General features: G+C 35.5%; 1 protein-coding gene across 1 annotated transcript in view; it reads left to right on the top strand.

Annotated features, from left to right (window-relative positions):
• MAP3K5 (mitogen-activated protein kinase kinase kinase 5) overlaps positions 1–17,143 on the top strand; it is a 109,422-nt gene extending 92,279 nt beyond the window's left edge. Inside the window, exons 19-30 of the mRNA XM_062572493.1 lie at positions 570–727; positions 1,223–1,400; positions 2,156–2,176; positions 3,297–3,474; positions 3,571–3,739; positions 6,154–6,339; positions 9,402–9,507; positions 12,309–12,552; positions 13,443–13,555; positions 14,447–14,559; positions 15,380–15,456; positions 16,233–17,143. Of these exons, the coding sequence (XP_062428477.1) occupies positions 570–727; positions 1,223–1,400; positions 2,156–2,176; positions 3,297–3,474; positions 3,571–3,739; positions 6,154–6,339; positions 9,402–9,507; positions 12,309–12,552; positions 13,443–13,555; positions 14,447–14,559; positions 15,380–15,456; positions 16,233–16,293 (1,604 nt within the window). The 3' untranslated portion in view covers positions 16,294–17,143. The remainder of the gene's footprint in view (positions 1–569; positions 728–1,222; positions 1,401–2,155; positions 2,177–3,296; positions 3,475–3,570; positions 3,740–6,153; positions 6,340–9,401; positions 9,508–12,308; positions 12,553–13,442; positions 13,556–14,446; positions 14,560–15,379; positions 15,457–16,232) is intronic.
• Positions 17,144–17,320: the final 177 nt, after the last annotated feature.

Genomic DNA, 17,320 nt, shown 5'->3' on the forward strand with positions numbered 1-17,320 from the left:
TTGATTTGGATTTTAAATCACCCAAAGGCACCACATTAAATAATTATGCAAAATGAGAAGTGACTCTTATTTTAATTCCATCCTCTGTTAAATACCTGCTCTCTAGATGCAACAAAATGCAGAATGCTGTATCAGGATGATTCCTGTACTTCAGGAGAACTGTTCATATCCACTGGTCCTTCAGGCTTCTTTCATTTACTTCCTTTTCTTCTTTGGATGCAATTCAGAATAGTCTTCCTCATTTTAATCTTGATCTTATAATACAGTAAATGAAAATTACAACTGATCTAAAGCTCATTGAAACCTCTGATAGTTGTAATTGACTTTTCAGGGGACAGGACCAAATCAGTAGATGGTATCAGATGCTTTTAACACCAACCAGGTTTTAGCTCCAATATTATGATTAATAATTTTGAATAGTTTCATGTAAAATATTTATTAATATATTTGAATTTGAATTTTGAATAATAGAGTATTTTTAATCTCCTGTTTCCCCACTGATTTTGTTCCTCTTGTCCTATTTGCATCATTCATATGTCTAAATAAAAAGATGAATATTTTTTAAACAGGTACCCTTCAGTATATGGCACCGGAAATCATAGACAAAGGCCCACGTGGCTATGGGAAGGCTGCAGACATCTGGTCTTTGGGATGCACAATTATTGAAATGGCTACAGGGAAACCCCCATTTTATGAATTGGGAGAACCACAAGCAGCTATGTTTAAGGTCAGACGTCTTCCTTGTACAGCTCAGACCAGTATTTGTAAACACAGGAAATCTTATGACTGTTTTGGAAAAGCTAGAATTAGAAATTGCAGGAAAAGAAGATAAAGGAAATGCCTGGTTAATGAGAATGTTAAGAAGAATGAGCTGATTCAACTGAGTAGGAGTGTTGTGTAGTTTTGAAGAGAGTAATTGAGCAATAAAACAGCTATTCACAAGGCTGGTGTTCAAAAAAAAACAGCTGAGAAAAGAAGCAGTTTTCTGGTTTGTGGGAGACTCTTTTTGGAGGTGGATTTTTATGTAGTTAAATAATTATACAGTCTGTAATAATTTTGTTCTTTGGATTAAATAAGTTTTAATAAGGTAGTTACTAAAAGATAATGTCAAAACGTGGTAACAAAGTATCACCTTTCATATCTAAATACTTCTTTTTGTTATTGTTTAATATTTGGGAAGAGAACAACAAGGCTGTTGGTTTTTTTACATCATTTGTCTCAGGTGGGAATGTTTAAAATACACCCAGAGATTCCTGAATCCATGTCTGCAGAAGCCAAGGCTTTCATATTGCGTTGCTTTGAACCAGATCCTGATAAACGGGCTTTTGCTCATGAGCTACTTGTAGATGAATTCTTGAAGGTTTCAAGCAGAAAAAGAAAGTCCCCATCAAAGCTCTCAGGTACAGCATTGCTGAACACACTTTGCATTTTTCTCTTGTTAATGAAATTGTTTCCTGAAACTGCCGATTTAGTCTTTAGGGTGAAATGATAGATCTCCATTGCAGTTGAATGTTCAGCCATGAACTTTTCCAGCAGCTTGCTGCAGAAGGACTGTAGTGGTAGAATTCTGTTATCACAACAGCACAAAGTGGTTCAAATAAATATTTCTAATACAGTTCCTGAAAGCCTTTCTCTTGTTTTGTGCAACACTTCTTTAATGTGCATATGTTTTCCTTGAAAGAGTGCACAGTATTCATTTGCAAGCCTCAATTCTGAGTTTTCTACATGAGTAGAAGAATATTTGTTCCATAGCAAATGTACACATGCTGCTTATGCTGCTTTGTTTTTCTTTCACATGTTAATCCCCTGCAACATTCTAAATTATGGAACATAACTAAGGAGTTTCGAGACTGGAGTTACATATTTTTATGTGTATGCGTATATACATAGGAAAAATGCCTTCAGCAAAGTTTTAGCACCTGAAAGAACAAAAACAATACTAGATAAGGGATAAAATTAGATGATAATTTTGAGTTTTTTTCTGAATTCATTTTACATTACATTAAATTATATTTATTTAAAATGATAGATTATAGACAGGAGAATAGAGGTAGTCGGTATGTAAAAGTGGGAAGAGAGTTATCCTTTAGCCTATACTTGTATCTTCTCAGTTGATTTTAGAATGTTTAACTTCTTTTTTGCTTTTCTCTCACAGCTCTTTCAGCTAGCTCAAACGGTGAGTATTAAAATACTTTTCTATCAAACATAACTGTGTAGACATTGTTGTTATCACTTATTCTATAATTTAGCACACCAAAACATTGCACAGAGAAGTGGACACAATTATGAAAATAAGTGCTCTTTCTCTGTTGGGAAGCTCTAATTCTTTATGTGGATTTTAAATACTATTTGTGATCAAACCAGATTACAGCTTGGTTGTCTAGGCAGATGGGTAATACAGGTTTGAATAGCTACGTTGTTGTTATAGAGCACTTCAGGGGAAATTTAAAGAGGATACCAAAGGGCTGTTGTTTGTTACAGCAATAGAGCCAAAGCTTTTAGAGCAAAATAACACATATATTTTTAATAAACTAAATTCTGTATTTGAAAAAAAGCAGAATGCATTTGGGATATCTTGTCAGGCCTGAGTACAGAATAGTCTTCTCTTTCAGGAAATGAATAGGAGAAGGTAGAAATCAAAAAAAAATTATCTTCATACTGAGTTACTATCAAAGCATATTTTGAAATGTGCATATGTGAAGTATGTATCAATTTTTATAGCACTAGTATGTGTGTTCTTAATTTAAAAAATTCTGACTTAACATTTATGTTTATTATTAATCAAAGACTGCAAACTGTTTGAACTTGAGCAAATAATCTGTGATAAAACATATATATTCTAATTCTTTTATCTTAATTTCTTATACTTCAGTAAATGAAGCATAATAGAATCAAGCTCTTCTCTATTAAGTTAAAATGTAAATTCTTGCAAGGGACTTGGGTAGCTTACCTGTGTAGAAATACTTTGTTATTTCTGAGAGTGCATACTGATAATGTGGAAAGCATGTTCTCTCTAGTAGTGAAGTTTGCCAAGTAAGCTTGCAAAAAGCTGAGTATTTCTATATCTGATGAAGCTTTTCAATAAAGTTGTGACTGAGAGTATTCTATTCTAGAACAAGAAGTTTCAAGGATTTGTTTGTTTTAATGTTATAGTGTGTGTGTTTGTGTGTCTGTGTCTGTGTAATGAAAAGAAAAAAGACTAGAGTCTTTCTTTCCTCTGAAAGAATAACCTTTTCACTTCAGAACTGTGACAGTGCTATTTGATTCTAATTTTCTGAATGTTCATGTATGAATAGAGTATCTTCGGAGTATATCCTTACCTGTTCCTGTTCTGGTTGAAGATACAAGTAGCAGCAGTGAATATGGCTCTGTTTCACCTGACACAGAATTAAAAATTGATCCATTCTCTTTCAAAACAAGAGCTAAATCCTGTGGAGAAAAAGATGCAAAGGGAATCCGGTCCCTTTTTCTAAGGTAAAGAGTTACCTGGCATTTACGTTACATAATAGATTAGGAGTGTGTGCATTGGGTTTGTTTTGGTGATACTTCTTTTCATTGTCTTTCATTAAGCATCCCAGATGAGAATTTTGAAGATCATAGTGCACCTCCTTCACCTGAAGAGAAAGATTCTGGGTTTTTCTTGCTGAAGAAAGATAGTGAAAGAAGGGCCACCCTTCATAGGATATTATCTGAGGACCAAGAAAAGGTGGTGAGGAACTTGATGGAAGCTTTGGCTCAGGTAAAGTAATTTGAGAAGGCAGCAAAAATTCTATAGATTTTGAAGACTCATCTGCAATTACTTTGAACCCTTAAATACATGTAGTAAAGCAATAAAAAGAAAGCTTTGATTGAACTTGAAAGCATGTACCATGTAAGTCTTAGTGGTTTATTACTTGATTGAGGCTCTTAAAAATAGTTGCTAAAATTGTATTTATGCTATACTATATATGCCTCATGTTGTTTGTAAGTACTGTATCTATATCTGGATGTTAGTGATGGCTGAACAACGGAAAAACATGTCTTCACAATACTGTGTTTTTACCAGTGATTTTCAAGACTAATGGAGGCTGTCAAAATGACTGATAGAATAGATCATCTCCAGGAAATGATTACATGCCCTCCTTGGGGCTTTCTGTGTTCTAGCTGAATGGTTTGATGGAGAGAGGGTTAGGTTTTTTGGCCTGCTCTGGCCTTGTATTAGGTTATTACATAGAAAAGATGGGACTGACTGGTATGTCAACGCCTTCAAACAAACAGCTGTAAAAGCAGAAAGAGAGCATCAGGGAGCAGACTTTCCTCACAGCAGTTGGGAACGCATATGGAGGAGAGGGAAGATGGAATAGCAGAGGAAGCTACAACAAACAAAAAAATAATTGCGGAATGACCTTTTGCCACTTCTTTGTGGGGATGATTGTGATATATCAGTTTAGGATGACTCTGAATAAATTAGGTCATCACTATACTGCTAAATGTTGCAACACAGAATTTGGACAACGTGTTTTTTATTCATATTTGTAATTTTGTAGTAGTTAATTGACTCATTTCATTCTCAATGCTGATATCACATGATGTTTGTATAAAATGTGGTAAATCAGTTTCTAAAGACAGTACTGATTTGACAAATTGATGCAAACCAATATGATTCTCATGCATGTACCACAGTTAACAGCTGCATTTGCTTCCATGCCAATAAAAAAGCTTCTAACACTTGGAGGGGAAACAGAAACAAGCAGCTCCCCCCAAAAAAAAGAAAAAAAAACAAAAAAAAAGTTGTCCTGGTAACTATAGAAAGTTTTAAAATAGAAGGCAACAAGAGATGCCCATGAGTTGAGCATCTTTGCTAGAGTGTTGCTATATCAGACACATCTGTTAGCATGTGTATGAAAGGAATAATCAAAGTGACTATGGGAGGCTGAAACTCAGTCACGAGATATAGAGAGAGCTCTTGTTATTTCATACACCCTGAGTATGAACTGCCTTTCATCCACCCAGGATGCACCCTGGACTGATCTCCAAAGATGAACAGACAGATTAACTGCCTGTCCTCGCATGGGCCTGCAACAGTCCAAAATACCAGCAGAGGGACAGAGTTGTAGAGTCAAAGTTCAAACAGAACTCAAAGCACATAACCGTGGGCTATTAGCCCTGGCATAAGATGCAGAGCTCTTACTCCAAACACAGGTTGCTGCCCCAAGAGAGGGACCATCTTCTGTTATGGAAATCAATGTTACATATCTTTAGTCTCTATAAATACTTAATTTCCTACAGAATAAGCTTCTAATGTTGTATGTTGAGCAGTCAGAGTGGTTTTATCTTTCTGACTTCATTTTTAGGTTCCGAATTTAAATTTATATTCAGTTGACATAACTTTACTTTAAAGAGTAAATACAATCCTCTGACTGTTATCTAGCTACTTGCTCTTGTAATTCAGATGAATATTTTTGAGCTTTCTGCTATCTTTGTAGCTGACACAAAACCACAAAAGCTTCTAAAAATAGGTAGAAGAGTGATGGGTTATTGTGTATGCATTACGTTTATGATAGAGAGTGAGAGATTGCAGGTCTACTCTAAGAATAGGTAAGTGTAAAAGTCCCTTATCAAGAGAAATTAAGCATGCAGGGAAGAACTAGTCTCTTTCTGAGTATTTTGCATGACCTTCACCTAATCCTCTCTTTCAAATGCTGCTGTGGGACATCACATGCTGTTTTCTCTCTGCACATGTTGAATTTATACCTGGAACAAATAAATGATGTAATTATTTTTGCATACTTCGTGGAAGAATCTGAGGCACTGCAAAGTACTTACTTTTGGCAAGTAAAGCAGTAATTTGTAGTATTTGGTAGACAGTGCATTTAGTCACATCTTTTTGCTTTTGTACAGTCACACATACAGACTGTAGTCTGTATATATATTCCAGCAACTAATATAAAACAAAGTCAGCTATTCATTAGTCGAGTAGTCTGTATGAGCAGGGAACTCAATGGTAGAGCTCTGTGCTACAGTACTGTATCCTGACCTCAGCTGCATTTTTGCCTTAACTGTAGCAGTAGACTTTATGGAAATCTGTATTGCCAGCTGACATTTTTGGCTAAAGTCCCTGGGTACATTTCAAAAGATAGCTATCAAAACTGTTTCCTTTCCTTTCTCTAACAGGGAGCTGAAGAGCCCAAACTAAAATGGGAACATATCACAACACTTGTGTCCAGCCTCAGAGAATTTATACGGTCCACTGATCGTAAAATCATCGCAACTACTCTTTCAAAACTGAAACTGGAGTTAGACTTTGACAGCCATGGTATCAGTCAAGTGCAGCTGGTGCTGTTTGGTTTTCAAGATGCTGTAAGTTGTCATTTTCACAAAGAACTTTTTGTGTGGTGAAACCTCAAAAAGGACCCAAGCTAGAAGCCAGAAGAAACAAATGGAACTTCATTAACTTCCTTTCAGAGTTAGCAAAACAAGAATATTTGAGGGCTCTGAGTTTCTAATAATAAAAAACAGTCCACAGCCACAATTTGGTTTGGTTGCTATGGGATCCTGTGGTGGGATGCAGATCCTGAACACAACTGTTGAGTTTTCACAGAATAAAAGTCTAGAAGGTTCACCATAGTTATGCAAACATTATGCCATAATACTAAGGTAGAAGAACCTTAGAAAAATCTCATTTTGAAGTGATTTCTGGTAAATAAGACCAACATAGAGCTTAAAGGTTATGCTACATAAATGCAAAACTCTTGAACTTGACTTCCCTTATAAACAAATACATTAAATCACTGTGCCCCAAATTATAGTCTGTCTGCCTTACGGTATCGCATTGAACTTCTCTTCCGGTGTTTTGGCTAGCTGTAGAATTCTGACAAATTAGGTATTTTCATTTCAGTTTACAATAAGCAGGATAAATAGGAATAAAAATAGGTTATATTTTTTTTACATGAGGTACAAACTTGAAAGTTATTTCTGTCAGTAATTAATGCAAAATTTACCATTTCCTACAGTGAGCAACTAAGCACACACATGAACAACCTTTAAATAGCTAGTTTACCAAAAACAAATGTTTTTTCTTTCTAAAGTATTAGCCAACAATCAGACTGGTTGCTTAAGATGAATAATTGATATGGGAAAGTACAACTGTGCTAAGTATCTCAGTGGCAGGACTGGCATCATATAGTAAAAATTAAATGACAGTCTAAGTAGGCATTCAAAGTGGATAATTTGTGAGTGCTTAGGTCTTGGGCACTCTGAGAAGTAAAAAGAGCTTTCAGGAAGGACTACACAGCATTTATATTGTTTGTTGCACAGACTACACTAGCAGAGAATTAGATGCTGTTTACTGAAAAAACCTCATGTGTAAGATGAATCTGTAAAGGAGAGATTCCTCTGAATGAAAGATTTCTCTTTGAGTCTTTACTTTGAATATTCTTTTAACCTCCATTTACTGATACTACTACTATTTTGACCTATGAAATAAAAACATACAAGGTCAAGAAAAAAACTGAAGGCAAGGGGATACAAATATCTAGGTTTCTTGAAAGTGATCCTGCAGGGCATCTTTTGTTTCATGATGAGTTCATGCTCTTTTCAGTAAGTATTTTATCCCTCTTTTTTTAACTTCACCAATATAAGCTGCTGTATTTTTAAATGATAAATCTTTTATTACTATCTCCCTGTTGTTCAAGATAATCCACGGAAAGTTCAAAGGAAAACTTCCGGTGTGTCTAGTGTTAATTGTTTGACATACATTAGATTTCTCTAGTAGATAGAACACTGAAACCCAGGCCTGTGTCAAGCTCTCGGGTAGCACAGAGACTGGGATATTGCTAAGAGGAAGGGAAAGCAGTTCCCATGTTTTCAGGACTTAATAATGTAATCTCAGGTAATGAGGCTTAATATTCAGGATACCCTCACCAGAGCAACCAAAAAAAAAAAAAAAAAAAAAAGGGGGGTAGTTTTGTGTTGCAGTCTAAATCTAAATCACATTACTGCGAATTTGTGTGCTCTTGACGAAAGTTACATCACGCGGCTACAGTACTGCAGTGGGCTCGGCTTGGCTAAGCCCATGGCAGCATGTTGGTATAAGTGAGGGAGAGGAGCTGAGCTGCCCCCCAGGGCCGCGGCAGCTGGGCAGCTTGGGGAGCTGCTGCTGCTGCAGTGGGAGCCAGGGCAGGCTCCCTGGGGCTGCAACCACCTCTTCCGTACAGTGCCCAAGGGCCATCTTATGACCACTGGCAACACAATCGTGGAAATTTAGCTAGCTGCGTAAATAGGTTACCAAACAGTGTTGCTTTGGGGCAGTGATGATGATATTTATGCTGAATAGTACTCGCTAATCTTTTACACATATTCTGAAAGCATTAACTCTATGACTGCAGTTAGTTCCTGCAGAGAGATTATGACAATGTGAGAGAAATAATCTTTTCTTTCCAGAAGATAAAAGAGTATCCTCTTGCCATATTTTTTAGTAAGTCATAGTTGCTGATAATGATTTTGTTTCTGTAAGGTTTGAGTAGTTTTTATAACTTTCTAAATGTACCTATTCTTGCCGCTTTTTGAGTTCTACTCTTACAGATTCTGTTGCTTTTGGCTGATTCCATACCTGGAAAATAGCAGTAAGACTGTTTTGTGCTATTGCCGTTTACTGTGGCTAGCCATTTTGTTTCAGCACCATCATCCAGCCTGCTGTTCTCTGTCATTTGGGAGTCGGAAAACCATTTTCCCAAGACAGAATCATTCCTGCAAGTTGCACAGAGCTCCTTGGAACACAGTTGAAAACAAAGTTTGAAAATAGTCCTGTAGGAGTAACACAATGTAGGAAACTATTTCATAGTAGAAAATAAACAAAAAGTAGAAGGAAAGAGAAAATGGCACAGAATACAAATACAAGTCCCCAAGCCATTTAAGCTAGTGTTAATTAACTATTTTCTGAATCAAAAGGGAGTAGCATTACATTAGTCCTTTGATATTTCCTGCAATTGTACTTCAAAATGGATAACTGTGTTGCCCAGACGAAGCAGTCAAAAACCATGCCAAAAAAATAAAAAAGATTAATTAGCTTAAGTTATGAGACTTTCATAATATAGTCCTTGGTATTTGTCTTGGGGCTCACATTTTTCAGTTTCTGTCTGTGAGCATGAAGGTTAAGTAAACTTCAGTATTATGGTCATTAAATTACCTAACACAGGAAGTGGTACTTTATGAAAAATACAAAATATTGTAAGACTTGCCAACTTCAACCATTTTATTGCAATGTTGTGATTATTTCCTCATTTAATAACAATATGAAATAATTTGAATCACTTGTTTTGATACAGCATCTGTAAGTTCAAACATTTTACATAATGCTGATCATATATCACAGTTTAAAGTTCTGAGGGATATAATACCTGACCTGAACTCTCTGTTGCTAGGTCAACAAAGTTCTCAGAAATCACAACATCAAGCCACATTGGATGTTTGCTTTGGACAGCATAATTAGAAAAGCTGTGCAGACTGCTATTACTATTCTGGTCCCAGGTGAGTCATTTCTTAATATTCAGCAAGTATTTATTACTTGAATCCCTTTAAGTGTGCCTTAGACCAGCAGTTCTGGTGCTTCACTTAATATTCTGAAACTAGCAATGACCTTTTTCCTGTTCACTGGCTGTTTCACAGCTCAAACATTTCCAAGTGAATTGTCCAAATTATTTTGGAAAGCACCTTTCTAAGATGTGTAATTTAAACGATTTTGCAACATAGTAGCCACCTATTGCTCTCTAAGGCACTCTGAGGCCTAATTTTTTGAAGGCACAATGCTGCTGCTTGAAATCCGAAGGAGAGCCAACCTACCCAGCACAGGTAAATTTTTGAGGCTGTTTTACAAAGCACACATTAATGGCATGCTTTTCTGAGCACTTCAAAGTCTCCTGGTTAGAAACTGTCTAAAACAAATAATCAGCAGTGCTCTCTGTTTGAATGCTCTATGTTGAATTTTGTGGGAGTAGAATATGTGGCTTAGCTGAGGGAAGGATTCCATATAGAAGAAACAGTAATCCACTCTGTTATTGTTATTTTCAGAGTTGGTTTCTCTGCTGCTTCATAGCTTCTAATCTCATGAAATCCCCTTTCTCCCACCTTCTACTGGAACTAATGGTGAAATTTTCAAATATATACTTTATTGCTCCAACTCATCAAAAGGTTCATGTTTTCTGCAATGGGTAAAGACTTAAATTATCAACAGAGGATCTGAAAATTCCAGGAAAATGTATGTCTGTTGTCCTTCAGATTTTCCACATCCCTGGCACAGCAAACAAGGCATAAATAGGCTTTCTGTAATACTTGCAGGTCACAAAGAAAATAAAACTTCTGACTAGAATGCTGAATATCTTTAATAGCCATGTATTTTATTGCTTTATATTAGCATACAGTAGAATTGCTACTTAATAAACTCTTCTTCTTCTTAATTACATATAGTCAAACAAAATCTTCTGCTCCAGTAGCTTTGTGACCTTGATCTTCTGCCTTTCCCTAATTGCCGTACTCATTTTCTGATTACTGCTTCTCAATTCCTTCTTCTAATTTCCCCTCCCTTCCCCCTGTCCCTTGCACCATGGATAATGTTTAATTATCAAGGGTTTAATACTTTGAAAAGCTGTGTGGTGTTTGAGAATGGCAAGAGGTAGGTATCTTATTCTTGTGCTTATTGGTGGTGACCTTACACTAGTGAAATAAACTTCTGTTCCTGTTAGTGTGATACAGAAGTTTAAAGCAAGTCCAGATTTATTTGCCTAGTGTAATAATGCTGATTGGGTAACTACCGTACAATAAATCTGCTTTCCTTAATTCGGACTGTAAGTACAGCTCTGTTGATCTTGATATGTTCAGCCTTGAAACAGGTGTAACACTGAAATGAAGAGAAGAAATGGATCAAGGAAATCTTCATTTTGGAAAGAAGAGAAATGTGCTTGTTGGTTCCTTAATAGAAAGGAAAAAACCTTCAGAAGCAAGTTTGATTCAGAAAAGAGTATGTTTTGATGAGGAGACTAAAGGGAGTGCTGAGCAGTGAGCAGTCACAATTGAAGGAAGGAAGGAAGGAAGATTTATTATTAAATGGTTAGAATTAAACAGATGTTGTTACAGTAATGTTTTTTGTAGGAATATCACAGCCCTTGTGTTCGTATTTAGCATACCTTGTAAATTCTAATAGGTAGCTTAAACAGGAAATAACAGGAATCAGAATATACATATAGCTTTGTGTCCACAGCTTTGTGGATGTACGTTATTACAGAATAGGCAGTTATATCTGATAGGTTAATGGGAAGTATGCTACTTTAATTATTGGGAAAGGGACCTGTTTGTTATTTCCTCTCTACATCTTTGGATACAATTTTTTGGTAAATACGATATTCTTATAGTGAGAGAGTGTTAAGTATGCCAGAATAAGCAGCAACGGGAATAGTTGGATAAAAGAAAACTAATGGTTATTTGTCTAATAAAACAATTCAGGTCAGACACATGGAAAATTTATAAATCACTGAGAGGAGAATAAAGCAAAAGAAAGTACTTTTGCTACACAGAGTACCAATAGGTACTGCTTATTACCAGAAAAGAGATTTGGGGATTATTTTGAAAAATCTCTAAAGCGTTCAATCCCATGTGCAGCTGCAAGCGTTCACAAGACATGCAGCTGTATTGCTTGATAGTTGTAATATAAATCCAAGGCAGTAGAATTGTTAGAATCATAGAATTAATTAATTAATAGCTAATCATAGAATTAATTAATCGTTAGAATCATATGATTAATAGCTAATGATAGAATTAATAGAATTAATTAATTGTTAGAATCATGTTATTAATTAATAGGCAGCTTTGTCCTCAAATACTGTGTGTAGCGGTGGTCATTCATGAAAAATAAGAGAATAGCAGTGGACTTTCCATGGAACTTGGCAAATCCTGAATCAATCATTACACTAGACAGACAGCATTCATACTGCAAATTCTGACCATACTGTACTCGTTGCTTAGAGTCATTATATAGGATGAACAGGAAAATTTCTGCACAGTATGACAAACAATGCTAGCCAAACCTAGAATCCTATACATCCAGATTTTCACTTTTAACATTCAGTAGGCTGAATAATAATCAGTGCGTATATTGCAGTTGTCCAAGTGGTCTTAAGCTCCTGGAAAATATCTTCTGTTCTCTTGCTATAGAAATTTCAGTTCTGGTTTAACCAAAGCTCCAGGATTGTCTGTAATTACTCACTTAAGCCTACTCTTGTTTTAATGTTCTATGTTTAATGTTTTTTCTTTTATTTATGCTTTAATGTTTCTAATAGAACTGAGGCCACATTTTAGTCTTGCATCTGAAAGTGATACAGCAGATCAGGATGATATAGAAGTTGAAGAAGATCAAGATGAACAACCTCAGAATCAGACTATCCAACAGCCTTGCATTGTCATGGAAGATGCAATAGCTACCTCAGGTGTGAGCACGCTCAGCTCTACAGTATCCCATGACTCCCAAGCTGTTCATAGATCACTGAGTGTCCAGCTGGGGAGGCTAAAATTAGAGACAAACAGGTAAGTCTGAATGAATATCAAGATACTCTAGACTATTTGTGACAGTATGTGTTGTTTTGCTCTTAAAATATGTAGGCTAGAATACTAATGACAGTATCCAGAATCCGTAGTGCTGTAAGTGTTTCATTTAATTGATGGTCAGCAGTGTTCAATTGTACCTGGTATTTTGCATTAATTTTAGTATTCATTTTGGAATACTAGTGCTACAAGTTAAGATCTGTCTTGATTTCAGATGTTCTTTCAAAGAAGATCTGAAAAAGTTGTACTTACTGCCAAGCTTCTGCTCTTTCTCTCCTTTGTATGTTGTTTATGGCTGATGAATGGTGTTGTGTTTTGTTTCCATAAAGGCAGAACTTGATGTTCCTTTCTGTAGTTATTCTTAGGAAACAAATCCAAGCTAGTTGACAGCCACACATAAACTGCATAAGTAAAGTGTATCAGACTTGTTTTATTAAAGGCACTTTTTTCATCAGAGGAAGATGGATAAATAGATGTGTTTAAAAGAAGAAACAATCCCTAAATCTGTATTTTAGATTTTTCGGAAATATACATGCATCACTTTGAAACTAAAAATTGTTTCTTTTTTTTTTCCTTTAAAAGGGAGGCAAATCTCTGAATCCATTATTTTATCAAAAATTCTTTTCTAGAGAATTTTATTTTATTTGCATTAAAGTGTATTAGATAGTCTGTTCAGAGCAGATATTTTAGCTTTTGCAGGATCTGAATAATGGCGGTGAATTTCCTACAAGCCTGTCCTTGTCTCTGTCGTAAAGGTCTCCACTTTAATTTCAGTGAATCTTAGATGACAGTATTATTAATAAGATCTTTGCTTTCCTCAAAACTCTTAAGCTAATTAAGAAAATGTGTCCTTCCTCCCTGTAACTTAACAGGCTATTGGAGGAGTTGGTTCAAAAGGAGAGAGAATTTCAAGTCCTGTTACATCAAGCTATAGAAGAAAAAGATCAAGAGATCAAAAACCTGCGTCTTAGGTCACAGCCAATACGTAAGTGGGGAGAGATTTCAAAGACATCTTTCACAAAAAAAGACAGTGGCAGCTAAACTTCTGTTACTTTTATTTACCCAATCTCAACAAAGATGTTTTACTGTGCTGCTTCTGGTAGAATCTGCTGTGAAGTAAGAATGCATGTTATAGAAAGAAATAAATTATCTAATTTGTTACAGTAATCACAGTACAAAGAAAGGGATGATTTAAATATTTTTTTGTCTGTTGTTATATTGAAGAGTGCAAGGCTCTTATCCTAAAGAATAAATATTAATTTCTAAGGAGGGTGATCTATTATTAAGTATATGTCCTTTGAATTACAGACTATTCTAATTCAGGAGATGTAAATACAACTTTGCTGAGTGAAAGAGGTTGATGTGTATCTGTGACGAAAACGATGGAAGTGCTAATGCAGTTCAGTGTTCCAGTACAATGTGTTTCTGAGAACTATTGCTTTCTAAAAATTGATCCTCAGTCTAAAAGCATTGCCTACACAGCAGTTGTATCACTTAACAATTTAGTTAAATCAGTGCAAGAACCTTAGTGTAGACATAGTTACAATGATACTGATGTGCCTTTTACTAGTTAAGTCATTCTTGGGAGAGGACTGAAAATGCATCTGTACCAGATATTCATACTACTTCAAATGTTTGCATGTTGAAGACTTTAGTTTTGAGTAAAATAACTGTATCTCAAACCAAGTAGAGCAATTGGTGTATAGCTGCCTGCAGACTGTAATTCAGTGTCTGAGCGCTGGGAATTGACATATATCTTTATTTATAAGGACACTGATGTTCTAAGCCTGAGGGAAAGCTCAGTGCTTCACTGGTCAAAAGTGACAAGAGGATGCTTTGACAAGGCATAACCTTTTCTCAAAAATACTTGTTCTAGATATTCCTGGATTGTCTGTCTGTCATCGTCATTCCACTGGCTCAGCAACTGAAGACCCTGATCTCATAAACTGGCTGACTGTTCAAGGAGCTGATGAGGATACTATTAACAGGGTAGGAATGATACTTTCTGTTTACTTCATGACACAGTTGCAGTACTATTTTGTGACTCAATGCAAGAAGATCAGCAAGTTTTTAAATTACTTTTTATAACATTTTGAGATGAATTTGTGTTCAGAGGATACAAAAGGGCAATATGAAGACTTTTATAAAAATGTAGCATTGTTAATAATGTATCAGTCTGATTAGGTATAAAAGAATAAATTGTCCTGTTAAATTGAGAATATTGCTCTAGTTCATAATTCCTCAATATCTTCACACACTTTGCAGAAGTTCCTGATGATTATACTTGGATACAGAGTACATGTCCATGCTTAGCTAACTGTGTTAAGTGAAAGATCCTGAAGAGGATGTCTGCTCTGCAGCAAGGATATCATTTTAGAGGTGTTAAGCTTCTCAGAATTTCAGCTGACTTGGTGAAACCTGGGTGTAGTTATCACCCCAACAGATCAAAGGTTCCTGGAAATTCAAGCACATCAGTTAGATGCACACTTTGAAAAGATAGATCTTAATGGTGTTCTTATTTCTTCATTGGTGTTACCTGGGATATTAATTATGCCCTAAATTATATTCATCAGTCTCTGATTCTGAGGTATTGCTGAAAATAACAGAACTGCCAGTTGACAAAAATCTTGAGTAGCTTTAGAATTAGTACAAATCTGGAGTATTAAATGACATGCCAATGTAGAGTATACTATAGAAAAATAAAGTAGTTTCACTGTACTTGTAGAAACAGTGCAAATTAGTGAGTTATAGGTACCATATTTTAGCTCAATTTTAGGTTTATTTTAAACTTAAAGCTTATGTTTTGCAGTTCTTGGCTGAAGACTATACATTAATGGATGTTCTCTGCTACGTTACACGAGATGATCTGAAATGTTTGAGACTGAGGTAATGCTTCAGACTTAAATGAACTATGTGGACCTGGAGTGTACTATTACAACAGAAAATAACTTACACTGAGCATTTACTTACTGGATTTTTCAGTATTAATTTTGTATAAGTAACACTTTTAAATGTGCATTCCTGATAAAATGCTGATAATACTTAAATTTTTTAAAAAATCCCTTTGCCTCCCTTTAATAGAAAAACTTATTTTTCAAAGAAAAGCTTTTATCTCATGCCTGGAAACACTGGATGTCCCACTGGAGATTTGCTTTTATGTGAAAAGGCAGATAACATAACCTTCTGTAATTTATTATCGTCAGAAAATTGCAGAAATACTTACGAATTGCAACTGATACTAGGCTGTATCTAATTGTACCAAGTGTGTCTGACACAGCAGGACCAGGTTGAAATAGAAATAGTAGAAGTTGCCAAACACTGTAAAAAAAATAAAATGTTGACAGATGGTAAGATGTTTGTAGTAGACATTACCATAATGATGGAAGTCTGCTATGGGTTATGCATGTTACTTGGACCGGAAGTTTGAGTTCCAGAAAGAGGCAGCTGAAGAGTGGAAAGACTGTCCTGTACCATGATCCAAACAGGACTCCACTCTATTTGAATATCGTGTGTTGCTTTTTACCTTTGATCAGCCCTGCCACTGAGTTTTAGGAGCAGAATTTAATTGATCAGAACTAGAGCAAGGGTATGAGAGTGCACCGCTTTTGTAATGTTTTCATAGTAGCTTTGTAACTAAGCATCTTTATGATTTTTCTTTACAGAGGAGGGATGCTATGCACGCTCTGGAAGGCCATCACTGACTTTCGAGAGAAACACGCCTGATACTGAAATCCCTCTTTGCTTCTCTGCAGAGAGGAAAAGATTTCCTTTCAGCACAAAGCAGGTGTGCTGTTAGAAGGACTGTTGCACTTTAATCCAGTATTTGTTTACCAATGTTAAAAACACTGCAGCTTCTTGACTGCTTTTACTCCTACAATCCCTAAGAAATATGTAAACAGTCTACAATGTTATTTTACTTTAAATGTTTTTACATGCAAGTTTTTCAAAAATTAAGACACAAAAGCCCCAAAACTTTATTAACTCATGACCTATTAAAGTAAACAGATGTTACTTTTGTGAAAAACTGATGTAAGATTTCATGTGACTGTACATCACTGGAACAAAACCAAAATGTGACAACAACTTCTCAAGTTTATTTTTCTTTGTAATGTATCTCGGTAATCTGTAGAACTTCATAATTTCAATCACAATTAGATATTTTTCTTTTAGTGTGCAAGACCTAAAAGTAATTGTTTTTACCTACTGCCTTGTTTAATATTGTTTATTTTTGGTAACTTAAGTTCTATGGTGCATTTGTTTTAGAGTTGTTTATGTACTACTGAACTGTACCAGTTGCATACACCTGAACCATAGTAATGTTAGCTTGTTCTAAAGCTATCTCTGACATACACAGTTAAAAATAAAGAGAACCTAAGAATTACTTTTTCCTATATTTTTGGACTTTTAAAATAATAAAGGTGTAGAGCTGGAAAATATTGGAATAAAAAAGAGGAAAAAATCATACTGAGTATTGAGTATCAAGGAGACCTTTCTGACACATGTTAAAGTTACTGTGATTTTATTTTGATAATCATAGCATTGAATATTTTCTGGGTTTTTTTTCAGTCTAACTGCAGTACTGATAATCCCGGGGCAAAAAAAAAAATCTTGTCTGGAGAGACTTGAGAAATTAATATCCAGCCTCCATGCACTGCATAGTCATTGTGGCATGTTACTTCCTTCTGCTTTTGCTTAATCAAGATATCTTTTCTCATACATCATGAAAAAGGACGGTGGATGTTCCCTATTC

Source organism: Rhea pennata, chromosome 3 (assembly GCF_028389875.1).
Source record: "Rhea pennata isolate bPtePen1 chromosome 3, bPtePen1.pri, whole genome shotgun sequence".
NCBI lineage: Eukaryota > Metazoa > Chordata > Aves > Rheiformes > Rheidae > Rhea > Rhea pennata.